Here is a 25,662-nt window from a genome sequence, read left to right as displayed (position 1 = left end):
GTAACAGCATACACAAAAATAAACTCAAAATGGATTAGAGATCTAAATGTAAGCCCAGACACCATCAGACTCTTAGAGGAAAACATAGGCAGAACACTCTATGACATAAATCACAGCAAGGTCCTTTTTAACCCACCTCCTAGAGAAATGGAAATAAAAACAAAAATAAACAAGTGGGACCTAATGAAACTTAAAAGCTTTTGCACAGCAAAGGAGACCATAAATAAGACGAAAAGACAACCCTCAGAATGGGAGAAAATATTTGCAAATGAAGCAACTGACAAAGGATTAATCTCCAAAACATACAAGCAACTCATGCAGCTCAATATCAAGAAATCAAACAACCCAATGCAAAAATGGGCAGAAGACCTAAACAGACATTTCTCTAAAGAAGATATACAGATTGCCAACAAACACATGAAAGAATGCTCAACAGCATTAATCATTAGAGAAATGCAAATCAAAGCTACAATGAGATATCATCTCACACAGGTCAGAATGGCCATCATCAAAAAATCTACAAACAATAAATGCTGGAGAGGGTGTGGAGAAAAGGGAATCCTCTTGCATTGTTGGTGGGAGTGTAAACTGATACAGCCACTATGGAGAACAGTATGGAGGTTCCTTAAAAAACTAAAAATAGAACTACCATACGCCCAGCAATCCCACTACTAGGTATATACCCTGAGAAAACCGTAATTCAAAAAGAGTCATGTACCAAAATGTTCATTGCAGCTCTATTTACAATAGCCAGGACATGGAAGCAACCTAAGTGTCCATCGACAGATGAATGGATAAAGAAGATGTGGCACATATATACAATGGATTATTACTCAGACATAAAAAGAAATGAAATTTAGTTATTTGTAGTGAGGTGGATGAACCTAGAGTCTGTCATACAGAGTGAAATAAGTGAGAAAGAGAAAAACAAATGCTGTATGCTAACCCATATATATGGAATCTTAAAAAAAATGGTTCTGAAGAACCTAGGGGCAGGACAGGAATAAAGATGCAGACCTAGAGAATGGACTTGAGGACACACGGAGGGGGAAGGGTAAGCTTGGACGAAGTGAGAGAGTGGCATGGACATATATACACTACCGAATGTAAAATAGATAGCTAGTGGCAAGCAGCCACATAGCACAGGGAGGTCAGCTCAGTGCTTTGTGACCACCTAGAGGGGTGGGATAGGGAGGGTGGGAGGGAGATGCAAGAGGGAGGAGAATGGAGATATATGTATATGTATAGCTGATTCACTTTGTTATAAAGCAGAAAGTAACACACCATTGTAAAGCAATTATACTCCAATAAAGATGTTAAAAAAAATCTATTGGAAGCAGCAAATGCATTTCTAAGAGGCAAGTTTATAGTGATAAAGGCCTTCCTCAAGAAAAAAAAAAATCTCAAACAGCCTAACCTACAATCTAAAGGAATAGAAATAGAACAAAGAAAGCTGAACATCAGCAGAAAGAAGGAAATAATAAAGATCATAGAAGAAAAAAATAAAATAGAGCCTAAGTAACAACAAAAAAATAAATGAAACTAAGACTTGCTGTTTTGAAAAGATAAAAGAAACTGATAAACGTCTACTAAGAGGAAAAGAGGACCCCAATAAAACGAAATACAGAAGGAAAGAGGAGAAATTACAAGTGATATCACAGAGGTACAACAAATCATAAGAGAGTACTACCAACAGTTATATGCCAATAAATTGCATATCTAGAAGAAATGTACAAATTTCTAGAAACATGCAACCCGCAAAGGCTGAATTAAGAAGAAACAGAGAATTTACAGATTGATCACTACTAGTGCAACTGAATTTGTAATAAGAAAAACTCCCAGCAAACAAAAATCCAGGATTGGATGGCTTCACAGGGTAATTCTACCAAACATATAAAGAAGAGCTAATACCTATCCTTCTTAAACTATTCCAAAAAATTGAAGAGGATGGAACACTCCCAAATTCATTCTGCAAGGTCACCACTACTGTGACACCAAAACCATACAAAAACACTATAAGAAAAAAAAATTTTAGGCCAATATCGTTGATGAATATAGATTCAAAAATCCTCAACAAAATATTAGCAAACCAAATACAACACTTAAAATGATCATACACCATGATCAATCGGGATTTATTCCAGGGATGCAAGATTGGTTCAATATTTGCAAATCAATCACTGTAATATACCACACTAACAATAGTAAGGATAAAAATCAAATGATCATCTCAATAGATGCAGAAAAAGCTTTTGACAAAGTTCAACATCCATTCATGATAAATACTCTCATCAAATTTGGTACAGAGGGAACACATATCAACATAATAAAGGTCATTTATGACAAACCCACAGGTAAAATCATACTCAATGGTAAAAATCTGAACATCTTTCCTCCAAAATCAGGAACAAGACTAGGATGCCCACTCTCACCACTTTTTTTTTTAATGTCACATGGCCATATGGTTTTTTAAAAACATTTATTTATTTTATTTACTTCTTTTTTTTTTTTTTGGCTGTGTGGGGTCTTCATTGTGGCACGCAGGCTTCTCTCCAGTTGTGGCGTGTGGGTTTTCTCTCTCTAGTTGTGGTGGGTAGGCTCCAGAGCGTGTGGACTCTGTAGTGTGCAGGCACACGGGCTCTCTCGTTGAGGTGCGCCAGCTCACTAGTTGTGGCACATGGGCTTAACTGCCCCGTGGCATTTGGGATCTTAGTTCCCCAGCCAGGGATCGAACCCACAGCCCCTGCATTGGAAGGCAGATTCTTTACCACTGGACCACCAGGGAAGTCCCTTTCACCACTTGTAACATAGTATTGGAAGTCCTAGCCACAGCAATCAGATAAAAAAAAGAAATAAAAGGCATCTAAATTGGAAGGAAAGAAGTAAAAACTGTTACTACAATACTTGCAGATGACATGATACTTTATGTAGAAAACCCTAAAGTCTCCACCAAAAAAAATAAATAAATAACATAGTTAAGTTACAGGATACAAAATTATATACAGAAATCTGTTGCTTTCTATACACTACTAATGAACTATCAAAAAAAGAAATTAAAGAAGCAATACCACTTAAAACTGCATCAAAAAGAATAAAATAATTGTAATAAATTTAACCTAGGAGGTGAAACTCCTATACTCTAAAAACTGTAAAACATTGATAAAGGAAACTGAAGATGATACAAAGAAATGGAAAGATATCCTGTGTCATGGACTGGAAGAATTGTTATTGTTAAAATGTCTATATTACCCAAAGCAATCTATAGATTTAATGAAATCTCTATCAAAATATCCATGACTTTTTTTTATAGAACTAGAACAAATAATCCTAAAATTTATATGGAACCACGAAAGACCCTGAATAGCCAAAACAATCTTGAGAAAAAAGAGCAAAGCTGGAGTATCATGCTCCCTGACTTCAGACTATACTACAAATCTACAGTAATCAAAACAGTATGGTACTGGAATAAAAACAGACACACAAGTCAATGGAAAAGAATAGAGGGCCAGAAATAAACCCACATATTTATGGTCAATTTGACAAAGGAGACAAAAATATGCAATGGAGAAAAGATAGTCTCTTCAATAAGTGGTGCTGGAAAATTGGACAGCTACATGTAAAAGAATGAAATTAGAAAATTTTTCTTACACCACATACAAAAATAAACTCGAAAGGGATTAAATACTTAATGTAAGACTGTAAACAGCTCATCAACTCAATATCAAAAAAACAAACAACCTGATTTAAAAATGGGGAAAGGACCTGAATATACATTTTTCCAAAGAAGACATACAGACAGCCAGCAGGCGCATGAAAAGATGCTCAACACCACTAATCATCTGGGAAATGCGAATCAAAACCACAATGAGATATTACCTCACACCTGTCAGTATGGCTATCATCAAAAAGACCACAGGGCTTCCCTGGTGGCGCAGTGGTTGGGAATCCGCCTGCCAATGCAGGGGACAGGGGTTCGAGCCCTGGTCTGGGAAGATCCCACATGCCGCGGAGCAACTAGGCCCGTGTGCCACAACTACTGAGCTTGCGCGTCTGGAGCCTGTGCTCCGCAACGAGAGGCTGCGATAGTGAGAGGCCCGCGCACTGCGATGAAGAGTAGCCCCCGCTTGCTGTAACTAGAGAAAGCCCTCGCACAGAAACGAAGACCCAACACAGCCAATAAATAAATAAATAAATAAATAAATAAAGTGAAATTCTTTAAAAAAAAAAAAAAAGACCACAAATAACAAATGTTGGCGAGGACGTTAAGAAAATGGAACCCTTGTACACTGTTGGTGGGAATGTAAATTGGTGCAACCACTATGGCAAACATTTTGGAGGTTCTTCAAAACACTAAAAATAGAACTACCATATGATCCAGCAATCCCACTCCTGGGTATATATCCGAAGATAATGAAAACATTAATTGAAAAAGATATATGTACCCCAAAGTTCAGAGAAGCGTTACTTGAAATAACCAAAATATGGAAACAACCCAAGTGTCCATCAATAGATGAATGGATAAAGAAGATGTGGTATATGTATCCAATGGAATATTACTCAGCCATCAAAAAGAATGAAGTTTTGCCATTTGCAACAACATGGATGGACCTGGAAATGGATGGACTTAGTGAAATAAGTCAGAGAAAGATGAACAGTGTATGTTATCACTTATATGTGAAATCTAAAATATAAAACAAATAAATATATATAACAAAACAGAAATAGACTCACAGATATAGAGAACAAACTAGTGGTTACCAGTGGTGAGAAGGGCTGGGGAGGGGCAAGATAAGGGTAGGGGATTAAGAGGTACAAACTACTATGTATAAGCAACAAGGATATATTGTATAGTTCAGGGAATTATAGCCATTATTTTGTAATAACTTTAAGTGAAGTATAGTCTATAAAAATATTGAATCACTATGTTGTACACCTGAAACTATTATAATATTATAAATCAACTATAATTTTAAAAAAGGAAAAGAAAAGGAAAGTCAGGGGCAGATGGAAGAAGGCTTCTTGTATACTTAAATCACAGAATTAGAGGGCTGGAAGAACTCTCTTAAAGGGTTCCTAAGTACTCTCCAGTCCTGGCTACACATTAGAATCACCAGTACATCTTTTAAAATGCAGATACGTAGGCCTCATCCCAAAACTACTGATTCAGAATCTCTGAGACAAGGGCCCATGAATCAGTATTTGTTTAAAAAAGTACTCCAAACTATTTTTTATCTAGTCATTTTGGCACCAGTCTTAAAATCAGCATTTAGGAACCACTGAGCAGACAGATCTGAAATTTGAATCCTTCATTATAGGGAACTCATTATCCCTATTTTTCCCAGGCAAGCATGTGGCTCTCTTCTAACTCTGCACACTAAAAGTGGACATCTTGGAGATTAAAATAAAACCAAGAGGACTTTGGTATTTACATATACATACCTATATTTTAAAAATTAAGTCCTGCTATACTTGTTCTAAGGACACCTCGAATAAGACTGTACATGTAACATTTACCCAAACTCATGCAACATATCCCATATTCCTTATGTATGTATTCTTGAATAATTTTTACCCAATACAGTCTATGTAATAATAGGGTATATAATAAGTTATGATGTATTTGATGACCATTTTGAGTTAACAGTCAATATTGACAAAGAGTAAAAGTTTAGGTCTAGTTAGCTTCTAGAAAATGGGTACAAACTGTGGAGGGGGGGGGTGTAGGGGCAAAAAAAATTTTCCTCAGCCCTCTTAGGGTCTCTGCCTAGGTTTGAAACTTAAACTAAGACAGATGAACAGAAGAAAAGAATATAATTTAATAAAAGTTTTACATGACACTGGAACCTCCATAAGGAAATGAAGACTGAAAGAAATGGTTAAACCTGTGTGTTTTTATGCTAAGTTTGATGAAGAGTGGAACGTCGCGGAAAGAGTGATTGGGCAAAGAGTACGAGCTAAATACAGCAAACTGTGGGAAACTTAGCAACGCCTGTTTGTTCCGATTCTTTTTGGTGTCACCTTGTCTTTGGAGATAAGGATGCTCCTTTCCTCTGGGTATAGGGAGAGCACCTCTCAAATGAGGGTTTTCTGACCTGCTTCAAGGCAGCAGTGTGGGGGAGGTCTTTCTCAAACTCCTTCAACTTAAAATATTCAAGATGCCAAAGTGCTATATTTTGGGGTTAGTGTGTCCTGAACCCCATCAGGGGACATTAGGAATAGGTGATTAGAAGAAACAAGAAAATTGTAGGCCAAATTAGAATTAGTCTTGGGGGTCTAGCAGTATGAAGACCTGGAAAGCCAAAGGTAGGAAAGAACCAAAGATAAAGAATCTAGTTTCTTTGAATCTGAGGTAGCTATGTAAGCCCTCTAGTCTGGAACTGAAAGTGAAAACATAAGAGATTCAGGAAAAAGAAGATAGATTTCTCAGAGGTTTTTACCAAAAAGGGTTGAGTTCAGCTGAAAGAACCTTCAAAAACCGAGAACCAAAGTAAGCAAGGCTGACCTCAAACTAGGTTTTGCACTTGCCTCCCAACCTTAGTAAAATCCATACTATGAGTGCTCTTGACTATAAAATACTTTTTGCACTTTACAAAGAATGATCTGTGTATAGGCCTATCAGTGACTCACTAATGAGGAGGGGCACACAGGAAATTATGAGCAAAGAATGTGCTAATGCTATCAAGGCTTAGAAAGGAATATCTCTTACTCATTCCAGCCTCTCAAGTGGTAACAACCAGAAGGGATCTGCAATGAACTCAGGATGCCCTGACAATCACAGAGAGTAACTAAAAACATTAGCTTAACAATGTACTAAAAACTAGAGATATACCCAGGTAGCTACCTCTTTAAATTGCTCAGATTAGTTCTCCTAAATTAAAGAGGAAATATTTTTCTAGATTACTTCCACATCTGTACTATTACATGTCATTTAACAATATAGAATGCATAGAAATGTAAGTCTTTCTCTAGTGGTTCCATAGGCCTCAAATTCAATTCGTTTTATTATGGTATGTTAAGATTTTTCAATTGCCCTATGAACACGGCCTCAAAAGTCTGTTGCGTGCTTCCTAATCAAGATATTGCCAGAAGAAAAAAGGGAAAGATTAAAAATCAACAGCCATCTACCCCTTAGCACTACCTGCATTCAATACCACAGGACACTATCTGTCTTTTTAAAGTGCTATATATGATCTAAGCACAATTGACTTCTCTCTGGATAGAACCATAACAGTCATAGGCTTTTAGAGCTGGAAGGAAATGATCATTTAATGCAACTCCTCATCACCATCGTCAGCAACAAGCATTTATTGTTTGCCTGCTGTATCCTAGGTTAATACCACCAAACAGAAGCTGCAAAATTTAAGGCCATTTATGTCAAAATGATGGTAGATGTAGGGAGAGGTTAAAAAGGGAAACAGAAATCCTGGAATTAAAATAATTATAGAATCTCTGAGATGAACAGGAATTTAGCAAGGAATGAATTTAGCAGGATAAAAGGAATTTAGATTGATCCAAAATGTATTTTTACAGGGAGAAAAACTGTAGTCTAGAGAGGTTACAAATTGTTCAGTGATATAAGGCAATTAACTAGTGGCAAAGCTCAAACTTGAGCCCAAGTATACTGACTCCTAAGTCTAAGGTTCTTTCACTACAGCTTGTAACCTAAACTATACCCTTTTGCTATAAAACCAAAATTATTTTCCATCATGAACAGATCACACAACTATCCAATGTCTACATACTAATATCCCTACATTTAAAGAAATTGAAAAAAGAATTTGAAAAAAATTTAAACTTAGAAGAATTTGAAAAAACTTAAAATAGGACTTTCCTATTCTTTGAATACAATTTCTTATAATTTTTGAACCACTATGCAATTGACTGATCCCTGTATATATGCACAATTACCAAACAGTTCATATTAGAGTCTTACAGTATGCAATCTTGACTTTCTGACAAGGTTACTATACTTGGACCATTTTTTCCATGTCAATAACTAGACTGGATCGGGCTAGCCTCTAAAGTGTGGGAGGCAAGGTAGCAACGGTATTCTATACCATGATTCCCATAGGACCCAATGTCCGGAAGCCAACAGCTCCAATTCCAGCTTTATCAGTGATTTATTGTAGACTTCAGTAACCATTAACACTAAGGTTTTCAGTTCTGTTCAGAAAAGAGACCCTCAAATTGATGAAATTATCCAAGAATAAAGACAATACTTTTGTGCTAGGTTTTATATAGGCATAGAATTGTTCAAATGACCATGTGAATACTCAGATTACTTTAATAATGAGAAGGATAAAGCAAACTCCTCATAAATTTTTCTAAATTTTTGAAGAATGTGATGTTAGCAGAGTATTTCTCTACCTTACCTCAGGTTCATATTACAAGTATCTGATGAAATTTTATGGAATTCTTAAGAGACCTCTGTGATTTATATTTATGAAATAAAATATTTAGCTTCACTATATTTTGCATATAACAGAATAAGAACTAAGATCAAAACTAAGTATGTCTGTATGTGTTTCAAATTAAACAAGAAGAATTGAGCTTAAAGTCAAATCTCTTGAGGTGGTCAGTCGTTTGAGTTTGTCTTTCCATGTTTGTGAGAGCTCAAAATACTTGTATAAAGAAAATGTTCTTAGTTAACCTATTTTTATTGAATACCCACATCTCTCAAAGGTAATTATAACTTGCTTTTGCAACATAAAGTAGAAGTCAAATTATTCGACTTTATGTACATAATGACATAAATGAAATGTAGTCAGAGATATAGTTAAAACAACCCTGGGCTTCCTTGTGGTCTTCAGACAGCATTTTCTAAACTCACAGTTGAGTCCTTGTCTTTACTCACCCACTTAAAAGGCAGTTTAAAGATGGATGAGGCAGCAAAAAGGCAGCCCTGGTCTTAATAGCAAAGCATAAAGTCAACAATTTAAACTTTCAGCAATACTGTGCACAGCAACAAGAAAAATGTGTTCATAAGGCAAAAATAAAATTAAATTTTTAAGTACTTTTTCATCTTCCCTTTATTTTCCTGTTCTTTGTTTTTTTTTAAATTTATTTATTTTTGCCTGCGTTGGGTCTTCGTTGCTGTGCACAGGCTTTCTCTCTAGTTGAGGCGAGGGGGGGCTACTCTTTGTTGCGGTGCACAGGCTTCTCATTGCGGTGGCTTCTCTTGTTGCGGAGCACGGGCCCTAGGTGCGCGGGCTTCAGTAGTTGTGGCTCGTGGGCTCTAGAGCACAGGCTCAGTAGTTGTGGCGCCCGGGCTTAGTTGCTCCGCGGCATGTGGGATCTTCCTGGACTGGGGCTCAAACCTGTGTTCCCTGCATTGGCAGGCTGATTCTTAACCACTGCGCCACCAGGGAAGCCCTATTATTCCTGTTTTTAGATGCATCTCATTAGCAAAAATATTTAGAATGCAAATATTTTAGTAAAGGATAACTCTGTTGAAATTATTACAAAAGATTTTGACATAGCTGTTTGAAGAGTTTCACCTGATTAATAATTTTGAGTCTACTTCATCTTTAAGAACAAAAGAAAAATTGATAATATTCCTGCATCTTAATTCCTCCTACTCAAGAGAGGATAAGAGAAGAGCTTCCTCTGCCCCCTAAGTTGCATTCTTCTTTTTACCCAACCTCAAATCAGAGGAAAAGAACAATGAAGTAAGCGGGACACATTCTGGGATGTGAAGAATGCAATTCTTTACATAAGTTTGTAAGACAGTCCAATGTACAATCGGGTAAAGAAGAATGAAACATTTCTTTGATTCCATTGTCACTTTACCACATGCCACATTTTTCTCAAGAAAACTGAACTACAGAAAGACTGAGAAGAAATTTAATTATATAGCTTCCTCCATCTTAGAAATCCTCAAGCAAGAAACAAAGTCATAACAGGCAGCACTTTTATTAGCTCCATTTCCCAGATCTTTAAATTCCTATTATTTTAATTGAGAGTAGAAATATATTATTTTGTTCAGCCAGGTAAATCATCTTTGGATCTAAGACTTCTTAAATTAAAGGAAATAACTAATTTTGTCTTTTTGATTAACTCTCTGGGAGCTGAATTTCCCTTAAACCTTTAATTATATCCATAGGTAAAGGGAAGGAAACATCCTGCAAACAATCACGTTCTTCTTTCAATAACCAAAAGTCAAGGCTATCATCATAATAAATGCTGGATGCAGATTCCATTGCATCATTTAGCTCATTTCTCTCTGACCTCACAGCCATTCCAAAGGAAAAAAGGAGATCTGGTTTCTTATAAGTATTACAGAGGTAAACAGCAGAGAGGTCAGGCAAAATTGGCATAATTTTGCTTATCCCAGAAATTACAAGAAATCAGTGATTAAATGTCAGCTTCACCATCTGTATAATGAGGGAGAGAGGTGGGCTCAGGGAACTGTTAAGTCCCTTACTGTTCTGACACTGTGAATTAGTGAGGTATTAGAAGCCAAATCCCTTTGTTCCCCTCCTTCTATCACTAGCAGTTGCCAACTCTAGTTTTGAAGCAATCATTAAGGTAAGGGATGAACTGGCACTGGCCACATGGCCAACTCTACAGTGGTATACAGTGGCTCAAATGAAAAGTATATACTATCCCATTGTTGCAGTAAGAAATTCAGAATTAGAGTAGGCTGCATTCAAGTTCCAACTCTCTGATACTATAATGAAGCAGGCTCAGAAGCCAAGGATGGATGGATAAAGAGTAGCAGAGTGAACTACAATCCAGACTGACCTCTGGCCCCTCACACTGGCCATGCCCCATTATACGCGAGTGACTGCTCCAAGGAAGTCAAGGGGAGCCAGGAGTTCAGCTCATACAGGACCTAAGGTTATATTCATCTTCCTCTTCTTTTAATTGTAAATTCATTCAGAAAGTAAAGTGGCATGCAGAAACTAATGCAGTTGTATTTGCCCATATACAGAACTAGAACATCCAACAAAACTAAAGGCCCAAAGGGAAAATTTCAGGGATATCTTACCGTATCTCAAACCCAATGCTTCAGTAAGTAGTAGCTTAGACGTACAAACAAATGCAATGTTCCATTGGGGCACAATTCTACTTTCTTATGTTTGAGCCTTTAGGCCATGCCATTTTCGCAGTCAACAACACCCTATGGCTCCTCTGGAAATCCGCATCTCTAATTAAAACAAACAAACAAAAAACCACCTTCCGAACTCCCCAGGGGAACCTGATCACCCAAACAAAATCAATTGTTTCACCTTCTGCCCTCCCACAGCCCTTTGCTTGAGCCTCCATTACAGCACGCATTTCATTATTTTTGCATTCTCTTTCATTGCCATGACTTTTCTATTGCTATTTTCTAATGAGTAAGCTCATTGAGGTTGGGGCTCTATCTCACTAAGCACCAGGTACCCTCACAGCACCCAGTACAGTACTTCGTATACTGTGGCTCTTGAATGTTTTTAGGATGCTTACCTGGGCGCCCTCCTAAGATGAAATCTTTGGCATGAGGTTATCCTTCCATTTGCAATTTGAGTTCTGACTTTCAGTACAAGGAAGATTACATTCAATAAACTGAAGGATGTTAAAATAGGTATGAGATTCTAAGTCAATCCCTACTCTCACATGTGATTGACATAATAAAAACTTTCCAAAGTGACAACTTTGAGTTTTTTCCTTTCTACCAGGGAGCTCTTTGTTTTGCAAAACAGCAATTCGTGAAATAATATGGAGCTATACTCAAAGGAGAGTTGGTAGGAACCATACACAAAAGGATGCACCTCAGTGGCATATGGAAATCTGATTCTGGAAGCACATCTGTAATCACGATTAAACAGAGCCACATGACTACTGTATGTCCTAGAGAGTCTCGCATGATGTCATACACTAATGCAAAGATTAGAGGCCAGTCTGTGTATCACTCTGCCGAACATTTCTTTTAATTTAGTTGGGCTGAACACATATAGAAATGCACAATTCAATCAAGGATCAGGTTTAACCATAAACATTAAGGTTAAAGTTAAAGGGATTATTACTGACTAGACAGGATATTATATAAATATGGCTTGGTATTGATAACAAGCTCTAACTATAAAATACTCATTTGGAAAGGAGGACAAGGCTATACAATGAGAGGAAGACAAAGATTCTGCTAATGTATAAATGATAAAACAGGCCATTATTTAATCAAACCCACACAGGGCACTTTAACATGATGGACACGAGAGCCTCATTTTATGCTATCCATACTGGAGGCAAAATTAAAGGATGCCATTCTAACACTTTCAGAAATAAACACCTTTGGATAGAATCTAAGGCAGAGGCCCCTTATAGCAAATATCAAACTATCATGGATAATGTTATGGTGAATCTTCAACACACTTATTAAAATGCATTGGATTAAAACAAAATTGATTTGCTCACTGTCTATCTTCCTTCTCGATGTGGAACTCCAATTAAAATCAATAGGTTTGAAGCTTGTAAGCACAGCACTAAATTATTAACACCATGAGTTCTTTTAGAAAATTAACACTGAAAAAGTGGAATTTTACATAGACTTACCTTTTCATTCTTCATGAGAAAGTGGTTGCAGTATAATTTCCTTCCAACATTTCCCTCTTTAATCAAATCTATACTTTGAACGAATTTAATCAAATAGTATTTGCAAGGAGTTACCCAATGGAATCTTAGGACTAAGGAAATTTATCTCTTGGGTCCTGCTGGCTTTAACATTCTTTGATCCCAAGAAAATGATACCGATGGCATGATGTATCAATAGCAAACAATTTTAATCTTGGCAAACCCTAAGAATGGAGCAGAGAGGAGATTATAGAATGCTCTAAAAGAATGCTCTCTAATTTTTCAACAATCCATTTCCCACTTTTCATTTCCCCAAAGTGAAAAATATCATCACAATGTGTGCTTATGTGTGTGTGTGGGTGCATGGCTAAAAGAATAATGTTTATTATTTTTTATGCCCTATCTACTTCTTTAAAAGAATTGGAGCAGTACATTAATAAATAGGAATACACTAAGAAACTAAGTAAAGTGGGATGTGTATGTGTAACAGTTGTACCTGAAAACCTAAGCTAAGAAGAACTACTACAAGTGAGCATAAGTTAGTTCTGTGCCCCGCACCACGATACACTCAACATATATGAGAAATTAGCTCGCATCAACAAATTTGTTACATTAACAAAACAGGGGCTGGATTTCAACATCCTCACTGATGAGGATTTTATCATCAGTATCCCCTTTCCTTTGCACAGGGAGTACCAGTTCATTTGAAAAAAAAAGTCCTAAATATTGCCATATTTCCATTTTCCCAAAGAATTTCAGCTTAGAGAACTCTTCTTCTCTTTATTATAAATTAATCTCTGCTCAGAGTTCATCAGCTTTTCCTGAACTAAAGTTTCTCAAACCCATCTCCATCCTACCCTACACCCCACTGTCAATAACATTTGTGAATGTTCTAATCCCTATCCCTAAAGGTACAGATTCATCAGTTTTTGATCCCCATTGATCTGTGCTGACATTGCTGAAATCTATTCATGTCATCAAAGCACAATATTAGAAAAATTAAATTTTCAAATAAAGGGGAAAATGCTACTGAAATTATGAGATACCTACTAATATGAGTTGAATTTTTTAATCTTTAAGAAATACCATTATAAACATAAGGCTGTTTACATGTTCTCCATAAAACCATGGCTAAGGTAATATATTTTAGTAGTTGAACTATATGGTCCTGTTCACTTTGCAATCAACTTAACGAAACTGTCATTCTCCAATAAGGATAATCAACATCCAGTACCAAATCTGAATACATGTACAAAATCTGATTTTTTTCCTCCAAAAAATATGCTATACAATCTGTTTAGAAACTTTAAAGGACCATAGGATTTTAGAACTGGAAGTGATCTTTATAAAATACTTGGCGGTTTTGATTTTATAATGAGTGATTTCTAGCTGGGGATGGGGTAGGGGGGGCAATGACAAATAAGTAACCTCAGGATGAAGACAAATGGCAAAGTTCCTTAATTAGTTTTTGAATTGCCATAGCGAAAATAATCTTGATGAGCAATTCAAAGTAATTAGAATGCTTTGAACAGTATGCTACCCAAAAAGATCTGTGATCTACAACTTGAGCTGACTGGTACCCTATCATTTTACAGCCCTAACCAGAGATAAAGTACCATTCACCAAACAAATCTTTATGGCCCTCCCCAAAAGGACCCACAGAAGATTTTGAAAATCACAGCCTTAGAAGTCCATTTGTCTTTTCTTGTCTTGCCTAATTTCATTCCCTTCCTTTCTTTCCCTTCTTCCCACCCAGTCTTAAAGCCAGCTCAGCCATCCAGTGATGCCTTTCCTGACCATCTCAGAAGCCTCACTTGACTCATCCATCCTAGGAATTTCTGATCAGGTTAGTAGGGAGCCACTGAAAGCTTTTAGCAGATGAGTGAAAAAATAAAGTCTGTGTTTCAGGTAGTTTCCTTATTTCTGCACATTGCCTTGGAAAGTTGTCAACACAACTTTCCAAGTGTATTTAGTGACAGAGGCCAGAATGGCATGATAAAAGAAGGGATGATGTCTGACATTTTCCAAGAAAAAAACACTGCTAGAACTTCATGATTAACTAAATATGGAGATAAAGGAAATCAGCAGCAAATTACAAATAATGCCTGCTGGTCTTTTTCTCCCTTGATAATTTTGTGATTGACCAATATATGTTTTATGGCTGATGGCATCTCCCCTACTAAATCAAGTAGTTAAGTGGCATTTGGTAGAGCCTGATTACTTCATATGCTGTGATCTAATAATTTCAATGCAGTTTTGATTAAGTACTATTCTCCTTACTGCTGACAAGGTACCTGAGATGTTAATTGTAGGGTGAAGACACTTATTCAGTACAAGGAGGAAACAAATGTGATTATCTCTGACACCTAATACTCTCTATTCACTTTCCTTCTCTAATAGATATAGCCCCTTAATTTAAAATAGTGATAAAAGCAATCAATGCCCTCCCTCATAGTCCTATAAAATTCAATCACTTTTATTTTCTTGCTATAGAAACTAAGAAAAATATTAAAATATATTTGTATATACATACACATAATTTATCATTCATTTTTGTTACCAACAGAACTTTCTATATCACTCAACCATTAAAATTTTTGTCTAGAAAACAAATAAAAATGTATTTCCCTATTAACTATGATCTGGAGTCTTTCCTTGAATTAAGCATTACGATAATGGGACCGATATACAAGTCAGTTACCTCAAAAAGAGAAACTTTCCTATTATCTTACTGTATACCTAATCCCAGAGAAAATACTATAAAATGCTTCCTTTTTTTAGATCAGCAATTCTCAATGAGGTTCCATGCCCTAAGACAGGGTTTGGCAAACTTCTTCTGCAAAGGGCCACGTAGTAAATGTCTTAAAGGCTTTGTGGGCCAGGTACAGTCTGTGGTCTCTGTCACATATTCTTTTTTAACAACTCTTTAAAATGTAAAAAAAAAATTTTGGGGGCTTCCCTGGTGGTGCAGTGGTTGAGAATCTGCCTGCCAATGCAGGGGACACGGGTTCGGGCCCTGGTCTGGGAAGATCCCACATGCCGCGGAGCAACTAAGCCCGTGAGCCACAACTGCTGAGCCTGCGCGTCTGGAGCCTGTGCTTCGCAATGGGAGAGGCCGCGACAGTGAGAGGCCCGCGCACCGCGATGAAGAGTGGCCCCCACTCGCCGCAAATGGAGAAAGCCCTCGCGCAGAAACGAAAACCCAACACAGCCATAAATAAATAAATTAAAAAAAAATTTTTTTTTAGCTTTCAGGCTACACACAGACTGCAGGCAGGATTTGGCCCTTGGCTATAGTTTGCCAACTGCTGCTCTAAGGAATCTACTGTGTGTAATAAACTCCTCTCTAGTGCATCTAGAATGGTTTTAGTTGTGTCCTTCTTGGGAGAATTGAGAAAACATTAACTCATACCATTGTCTCTGTTTTGTGGTGCAGAATGACAATTGCAATTGAGAAAGGCTGCATTAGATTAACAAAAACTCCAAAAACACTACTGGAAGAAGGTGATCATTACTATTTTTTAAAAATACAGGCATTCAAAAATATTTACAAGGGAGAGGGGAAAATCCAAAATTTCAAGGAAACTTCCTTTTGTACAAAACATAAGCCAAACATTATAGCCTTACTACCTCTTAGTAGAAAATTAATTACACATAGTAGAAAAGTAATTACACATTAATTGCCTCAGTAGAAAATTAATTACATCCAATTCAAAATTTGCTTGGAATGAATACATGATCTCTTATCTTTTATAAATAATAGCCTAGTCCAGACTCCTAAGCAGAATCCCCAAAGCTCACAGTTTTACATTTGAGGAGATGTGTGCAGGCATTATTTCACAGTATAAAGGAAGAGAATACACTACATTCTTCATTCTAGTAATTAGGAGAAGACAATTTAGTGTCCTACTAGGAAAAAAGAATTAAATTCTCAAACTCTGGAATCACTTGGCCATATTAAATAAGAATATTCTTTCACAATATATGGATCATCTTTTGAGTTAAAGGGTTTTTTTAAAAATCATCTAAAACTGTGCTTTATCTTTCAATCAGGATCATACTTACACTATGACTGCACGACACACTGTCATTAAAGAATAACACACAAGAGTAATCAAATTAAATTGCTTTGGGTTATACAGATTGACTCTCCCAAAAAACCCAGGCATGTGGATGGACAATGGGAGAAAGCTGTCTCTATCCTGGAAAGTGGGGAGGGGGCTGCAATCCCTGGGCAAAATACAATGTTGTTGTTGGTTTTATCCAAGTATGAAGACATTTATACCTTTTAAACTATTGGAAAGTTAAAAGCCAACAGTCGAATAATGTAGTATTTGGTATCCATAAGTCTTCTTAGAAAAAAGTAATTGGACTACATACTTCTCTAGAACTCTTCTCCCAGCCAAGATATAAATCAAGTGGTGCTAAAAAGTGATTAAGCAAACTTATTTTAAAGTAAATCTGAGATGCTACACAGCCTTGAAATGCTCCAAAAAACTGTTTTAATCATTCCCTGAGGGAGAATTTTAAGGCCAGAACCTACTGGAAAAGTAACAATCATATTAATTCCAGTCATTTGGAAGAAAGATTTCTTCTCTTTAGCCTCCCCTTCCCCATCCCCAAATAACAGTCCAAATTAGTCAAATATAATCCAGTGATAATCTGGCACTTTTCCTTGTTAATGAAAAGTATTCATTTTGCCTACAGAGGGAAAAAAAGGCCACCCAAAATGACTCCAAGTGTCTAGAAACAATTTATTGGTGCAGTACACACGCCACCAAAATTGCACATCTTAAACAGAAAAGCAGCTGAAATCACCATCCCTATGATGTCAGCTCTTCCCCCTGATCTTTCACAAGCTTTCTCCCAACCACAAAAGACTCTTTACATTTTCTTGCCATAACAAGTCGATTACGTAAATGTAACTTTTATCACAGAAGTCATAAGCAACAAGAAAGAAATGAATTACTATTACCTCCCCAATTTCCTTTTCTGTTAGCTTTTTCTCCTCTCTGCAGAAAGTAGAGAAATTTCCCATTCTAAAAAATATAGAGAGAATTCTCAATCTTTAAAGCAAAAGACTACTTTTTCCCTTCCTAGGAAATACTTTCTCTTCTTCCAGTGTCCAACACCTTTTCCCTCACCTACATTTTCTGTCTGCTCATGAGGCAGCAGGAATCCTCTGGTATTATGAAATTCTACCTTCCCAAAGCACGGTTTACACTGCAGCCTCCAAAATGATGCCTGAACCTCAGCAGATAGAAGAGCCATAGCAACAGCGGTAATAGTTTTTTTCACTTGCTATTACCAGAAATCACAGTCCGAAAAGACGACGATGGAGGTGTCACCTATGCTAAAACCTGATTCACTATTTAACTAGTCAAATCCCACGTTTTCATTTTATGTGCCCTTTGGGAAGCCTGTGACAGAGTAAAAAAAAGATCTTTCAGTGACAGTCACCATTTTTCATGAAGAGATAAATAGTTAAAAAAAAAAAAAAGCAGCTCTCCTGTATGAGATTTTGTTTGCCACTAAAACAGAATCCAACGCCCTAACCCCCTCCATTCCCTATCACCTTAGAATCTAGTGTAAAGTACCTATAACAATTTTAGCTTCAAAATAAGAGCTTAGACAATGATCACAAGTTTCTGTTAACCAGAAGTCATTTGTATACTACTCACATGCCTCTGATTTTACTAATAGGTAAACAGATTTATATCTATCAAAAGCAGTTCCTTTGATGCAATGACTCTCTGTAAGACTATTCTATGGGAGAAATTAAGCAGAGAATTGAGAATCTTGATAAATATAATCCTACGTAATGTTCAATCCAATTTTAATTCACTAAAACAGCTTAACACTGGTACTGAATTTCATTAAAAGTTGTTTCCCATGATCTGTTTCCTGTATGGAATAGACTGCTGTGAGTCCAATTTCTTTAAGAATAGTAATAGTTTAAATATTAAAGACAGAAAAAGGAACTAGTGATGATAAAACCGCAACGTGTAAAATCCTGATAACACTGTTATGTATTTAGTCATAGGTACATATATGCATATGTATTTACCTTTTATAAATACATATTTAAAGATTTTTATAAATCTTTTTAAAGGTGGTAAAGAGCTCTATATATTTACTATATAATAAAAATATTTAGCAAATCCATGGATACCATAATTTTTACTGAGTACATAATTTTTACATCAATTTTACTGAATTCCTTTTATATGCAGACCTTCTTAAATGACATTACCAAATCATCATTTTCTGCTTCTTGAACTTAGTGACCATCCTATCTTTTACCCATTTTTATTTTGACAATGCACTTTTCTACTTTTTAAAATAGTTATGTCTAAATTTGGTACAGCTGACTAAAAACTCTACTGGCCAATGTTGAGCCTCATTTTCTTGAATAGATCAAAAGTGTTTTCGAACACAAAATATACTTCATGTACAATATACATTTCATGTGCATATACACACAGCCTCCATCAATTTTCCCCAATGAAAACTTAATTTACCGTCCAAAATCATGAAAAATGGGTCACAGAAGTAATTAAATATCCTGGAAAAGAGATAGCTACCCCAAAAGAGGTGAGAGGTGTAAGGTAAACATATCAGAATTTTACACCCAAACAAATTGCATTCCCTAAAGGGGGAGAAAGTCCCCTAGGCACTCAAGGACCTTATTTTAATGGTAGTTAAACATCACCTAAAATGCGTTTAGAGGTACATTTCTACACATGTTTTTCAACATCCTCACTGGTGGCACATCTTCGATTCTGAAGGATAATTTCGGTTTTGTTACCTGTGTGTTCATTTTAGAAATTGAAAAGTGACTTAGGTCCAAGGCTGGTGAATGAAGTGGGGAATCAAGTTTGCTCACATTGTTTGGTGTTGGCCAACTCATTAAGTAGGCCCATTTGCTTCTCTTATTTTCAGTTCTAATCCTTTGTTGAAACAGAGCTCTGAGCTTTCCTACATGGTACCTGTTGGCAAATGGTAATATATTAATCTGACAGGTATAGAGAATATCTTAGAGAGCAGAAGCTGGAGTCAGAAAGGCCATTTAGGAAGTGGTTTGATATTTCCTTAATGATTCAGAAGTAACTTCCTCTCCCCTCCAAGAATTTCCATATGTAAACACAAGGTGGCTTTGGAATATGATAACTTTGAATGGGTATTTTTGACATAATAGCAGCTCAGAGTTATTACATCTGGGGTTTTTTTTGGGGGGGTGGTTAATACAGAGTGAGGGAAAGGGATTCTGTACAACAAAATTGATAAGATGTATCAAAATTGGAAAAAGTCTTTAAAACGTCTGTCTTTGGAGTAAATGGTGCCACTTACTGGCATTTAGGAAACTGGCATTTTATGTCACTTTAGCCAAATTGCATTTTCACAAGTATAAGCATAAATAGATTTCATGTTCTTAATAAAAGTGTTTGCATTTGAAGAGCATTTACTGAGCTGTCAAACCTACCTGGATCAAGGAACACAGAAGTGGTGGGTGAGAGGGAGATTTTGGAAGCTACAAAACTTAATACAAAATTGAGTTCAGCTTCTTGGAAGGATGATTGAAAATCACGTTATTTTGATTTCTCACAATTTCATCTACTATCTCTCTCCATGTAGGACCTCCCATCTCCATCTTCACTCCTGAACAAACCTGTTACTAATTGCTTCTGCTTGGTTGTGTGGCCAGTGCTTCAAATTCAACTTTTAAAAATAAACCCATTTTCTCCCAAACTTGGCAATATCTTTGAGTCTTTACTCTCCCATCACGTTTTTGCCCTTCCCATATCCAATTAGTCACCAAGGTCTGTCAAGTCTTCCTTATGTGGTGCTCAGAGTGGTCCCCAGACCAGCGGAGCAGCTGGGAACTCATTAGAAATGCAAATTCACGGACACTGCAGACCTACTTGAATCAGAAACTCTGGAGGCAACCTAAATGTCCATTGACAGATGAATGGATAAAGATGTGGCACATATATACAATGGAATATTACTCAGCCATAAAAAGAAATGAAATTGAGTTATTTGTAGTGAGGTGGATGGACCTAGAGTCTGTCATACAGAGTGAAGTAAGTCAGAAAGAGAAAAACAAATACTGTATGCTAACACATATATATGGAATCTTAAAAAAAAAAAGGTTCTGAAGAACCTAGGGGCAGGACAGGAATAAAGACGCAGACGTAGAGAATGGACTTGAGGACACGGGGAGGGAGAGGGAAGGGTAAGCTGGGGCGAAGTGAGAGAGTGGCATGGACATATATACACTACCAAATGTAAAACAGATAGCTAGTGGGAAGCAGCTGCACAGCACAGGGAGATCAGCTCGGTGCTTTGTGACCAACTAGAGAGGTGGGATAGGGAGGGTGGGAGGGAGACGCAAGAGGGAGGAGATATGGGGATATATGTATACATATAGCTGATTCACTTTGTTATACAGCAGAAACTGACACAACATTGTGAAGCAATTATACTATAATAAAGATGTTAAAAAAAAAGGAAAAGAAAAAAAGAAACTCTGGAGATGGGGCCTGGCAATCTGTGTATTAACAAACCCTCCAGGTGGTTCTGATACATGCTCAAGCTTGACCATCACTGCCCTAGATCACACCCTTAACAGCTAAAGCCTGGGCTATTACAACATCCACTTATTATATCTAGCCTTTCCCTCTCCAACCCAGCCTGTTAGGTTGGAAGCCTAATGTAATCTTCCAAAAACAGACAACAAACCATTGCTTTCATCAGTTCACTTTCTTGATTAAAAAACAACAACAACAACAAAAAACAACAACAACTTGCTGTAGACTGAGTTAAAAATAACTGTCTCAGTCTGGCATTCAAGGCCTTTCATAATTTGGTCCTAACGTAGTTCATGACAACAAGCACCAACCTCACACCTCTGTTATGGAAGGAACCTTGTGTGTGTCCCTTTATGCCTTTTCTCCTGCCTGTCTCCCACTCTCCTTTAAGGGTCTGTTCAGGGATGCCCTGCCTAGAAGCAAGGTAGTGCAGTGGCAAAAGCACAAGTGCCTAGCATAAAGGCATTCTATAAATGATAATTCCCTTCCTTAGTCTGATCTTCCTTGGAATGCTACTATATCAGTTTCTATCACATTTGGGATTCATTACTATTGCTCTGCACTGTTAGATGCCTAAATGTGTAGATGTCTAATCTCTTCAGTTTCAGTATAAACTTCTTGAGGTCAGGGACTCCTTTATACTTTTTGTATCTCAAAGATAGGTATCAAGCACTATGTCCTACACAATGTGGGTCTTCCAAACTTTGCTGCTAATAATTTTCTAGCTTAAATCACACCTAGTTGTTTCATGAAGACTAAGCGTGTAAAAACATTAAACCTGGATCACCAGCGTCCAACTTGGGAAAGTCTAATATATTACCATTAACTGACAGGCACATAGGAAGGCTCAGAGCAAAGTTCAAAGGATTTGAAATAAAACTAGAGAAGCAAACAGGACCCTAATTAATGAGCTTGCTAACTGTTCTTCCCATGGGGTTGGTAGCACTTAAAAAGCATACATTTGAAATATGCTTCTTTCCCTGAGGCTGCCAGACACACTGACTGTAGTCTCCTTAACCACAAGAGGTCAAAGTTCTATTTTCTAGCCCTATACTTAGTAGCATGTGTGCATGCTTTGCTGATTGGTTTCTTTTATGCTTCTACTTAAAGTTAAGGCAGGCAGCAGGAAATTGAGACCAGGGAGGCCAGAAACTTTCCCAGCTCTAGGGGGCAACAATAATGATGAACCTAGCTCTGGGAAGAAATTATGACTTTATGGTTTCTACTGGCTCAGCTGCCCCAACTTTTCTTGCATTAATAACAACTTATGCCCCACTTGATTATCTATGTTGCCCATCCCTTCCCCATCACCCACTGCTATGTTATTTATACTATACTGCAGCAAGCAGTTAAATCCTAGCTTAATATAACATACTGTAAAGTGATATGTCCCAAAGCCAATGGCTTAATGGAAAGCCGGGGGAGGGGGATAAAAAGGCACTAACAGAGCAACTCAAAAATGCATTTTCAAAGAAAAATCTGGATGCGTCTAAATGTCCTTGAAGTCTTTACTCCACCTGCCAAAAATTCACTCCTAGGATTGTGTTACCAGGCACTATTGAAATCTGGTAGAGTAATTCACTAGTGTGCTTAGAAATTCCCTAACATACCTAGTATGGTATGGATTTCAAATCCAGTAAAAACTTCATTAAGTTGATACTGGGAAGCTATTTCTATAATTCAAAGCAACTGTTATTCTTCAGCTAGACACTCTATTGTTCTGTAATAAACAAATTGAAAAATTCAATGATAGTTGATTTGAACCCTACTTTTTTCAGTCCTTTACATTTTAAATTGATAGGGTTTTACAGATTTCTTTTCCTCACTTTTTTATAAAACAGGTGAAAGGGGGAGGGGGAAAAATAACACTAAGAACACACGCTCTCTGTTACAAGGATCTTAAAGAAAGGTTGAGAAGTTTTTTTCTGTAAACACTTTTCATGAGAAAAAGATAAAAACACAATGCCTTGGATTTCCTCAGCAGCACATTCTTGAAGTTACTTGATCAAAAAGGAGGAGAGTGGACATTTTAAAAAAGATAATTAGAATATTTTTAACTCTTACACCTAAGCTGTCTATAGTTTTGTTTACTCTAGTCCCCAGGAAGTATGAACCACAATTTTGTTCATATTTTGCTAGAATATCCAAAGCTGTCGTACCAATGGCTAATCCAATATTTTAGGACACGGATCATTCTAATCCATGATCGTATGATAAACCAAGGAAAAGAAAGGCCAGCGGGCTGCTGTCAGAAGTATGCTGGAACAAGTCCAGAAAAGGCTGAGGGGGAGTATAGCTCTATCCCCAGTAAGGTAAATGCTGGTGAGAGGTAATGGGGAGAGACAAGCAGGAATAGAGGAGAAGGATGGGATCTGCTCTGCACTAGGTTTCCTGGTTTCTCTGAATGTGCATTTCAGAAGATCTGCTTGAAATATATGGGATTTGGGGGAGGGACAACAAAGAGGATGATGGGTAGCGTTGGCCAGCAATGTGCTCTTCTGTTTTTAAATATAAATTTGAAGTCATTTTCCTATTGGAGAACTCTTCCTATTTCATAAGATTGTTGAGAGGAATTAGTTAATATCGTATTTAAATGTTTGCTTTCTGTGGTCCCTACCATATAACACCTTAGTCTAAAGTGGCAGATGACCAAATGAGAAATGTACATAAGATGGAGTGAAAATTTTAGCTGTGCATATTTTATTGATTTTTGTTCTTTTAAAAATGAGTTACCTCATGGCATTCCTCCAGAGACATTGTTGTATATGTACCTGTGGTAGAAATTCTTTGGGTCTTAACTACAAGAAATGAAAAGGAGTTTGTTGCATCACACCTAATAATAGTGTTAGTTTTTGTTCTCCTAACTCTGCTTTCTAGCAACAAATGAGTAAAACCACGACTCTTTCAGAAGATACAATTCATTCAAAAATTATCACCAAGCAGTTTGAAATTCTACTATTATATTTCTTTTTAAAAGGCATTACTTCCTGTAACATGTGAACATCCATGGGAGAGGTCACACAGTGAGCCACTAATCAAAAACACCTTAATATCAGTGAAATGTATCAGATTCTTTCTAATGTAACAGCTGGGACAGAGAAGTAAAGAAGTTTCTTTTATTTATTTGTTTGTATTTTTTTGGGAGGGGGGAACAAAGGGAAGGAACAAGAGGTTATTTCTCCCAAAGCCATAAATTTGTCTGAAATCAGCCCTAGTTACTAGGAAAGCAATGAGGGCTCCTTTTTCTCTCAAAGGTCTTGCAAGATGAGAATGAGAGCTTCAGTGTGTGGACAGCTGATTAGTTACAAGTATATTTCGTTAGACCTATTACATGTAATACATTAAAATCATTTTAGTAAGTATAAAATGTCTACACTGTACACAAATTAGCCTTCATGAGCTAGAAGAATTCAAGCATTACACAATATATTTACAGAAACAGAATGGAAAAAAGTCAGAAAAGTCTAGTCTATATGTACTGCACTCACTAGCCTACACTTTTACATATAATTCATACCTAACGGTATAAAGAAAAGTAAGATACATGGTCCCTGCCTTCAAGTAATTTACAACCTAGTTTGGGAGACAAGTATAACATATATAATTAGGGAAAATCTAAGGCAGTATATAAATCAAGGACTGGACTGTCTGCTACTGACATGGGATATAACAGGTGCTTGGAAATGGGAGTGATTTCTGTAGCCTGGAACATTCAGAGAAAGTTCATGGGGAAAGCAAGATGGAGACCTTGAAAATCAGGTAGGATTTGGCCAGTCAGTGATTGCTGAATTGCAACTGGCATGGTAGAACAAAAGGGATTTCTTGTTGGGGAGTAGAAATAACTAAGTACAGATCTGTAGAGAGGAGCCAGATAACAGAAAGTCTGGAAAGCTGAGCAGAAGACTTTGGGTCTGGTGGTGGTGGTATGTGTGTGGGTGCTTTGGCGGGGGTGGGGAGACTGGATTTCAATAGAAAAACATGGGTTGTCAAGCAGGAGTGAGAGGGGATAATGACAGTGTTTTCATGTGATTAGCCTAGCACTGTTTTGTAGGATGAACTGCCCACATACATCATAACACCTTTGATGAAGGAGTTCAAAATATACTCCGCAGATGATAGTTAATTCATCCTAATAGCATCTCATTGAGGCAAAGGAAGTGCAGCTTTTATTATTCCCCATTTTGTAGATGATTTGCTCAAGGTCACTGAATAAATGAAAGGCAGAATAAAAACACACAGTATCACAATGTTCAATGGTTCCTAGGTACCAGCTAAATTATATTCTCTCATTTTCTGTAACTCAAGCAAGGGAGGTACATGATGGACATTTGTCCTCATGTGCCATTTTTAGACCCTCATTAGTGTTCAAGGCACATGTCCTACCATGCCCAATTCCTGTTTACTCTCCGTTCAGCCCCCAGCCTGCTTACCCCATACCCTGCAACTACCTCCAACTCTCCCAGCTCACAGTTGTCTTTGATTATTCTGTTTCAGCCGGTCTTCTGCCACTATCAGTAGC

At 37.1% G+C, this 25,662-nt stretch overlaps 1 protein-coding gene across 2 annotated transcripts in view; it reads right to left on the bottom strand.

Moving 5' to 3' along the window:
- Positions 1 to 25,662, bottom strand: part of STK26 (serine/threonine kinase 26) — a 64,905-nt gene that overhangs the window by 33,565 nt on the left and 5,678 nt on the right. The window contains exon 2 of one of the 2 annotated variants that reach the window (XM_057538686.1): positions 12,535 to 12,776. The exons of the other annotated variant lie outside the window; for it this stretch is intronic. Within the exon in view, the coding sequence (XP_057394669.1) occupies positions 12,535 to 12,549 (15 nt within the window). The 5' untranslated portion in view covers positions 12,550 to 12,776. The remainder of the gene's footprint in view (positions 1 to 12,534; positions 12,777 to 25,662) is intronic. 2 annotated transcript variants of the gene reach the window in all.

The sequence above is a fragment of the Balaenoptera acutorostrata genome, chromosome X (assembly GCF_949987535.1).
Source record: "Balaenoptera acutorostrata chromosome X, mBalAcu1.1, whole genome shotgun sequence".
Lineage (NCBI taxonomy): Eukaryota > Metazoa > Chordata > Mammalia > Artiodactyla > Balaenopteridae > Balaenoptera > Balaenoptera acutorostrata.
This window is presented reverse-complemented; position numbering and strand designations above follow the sequence as displayed.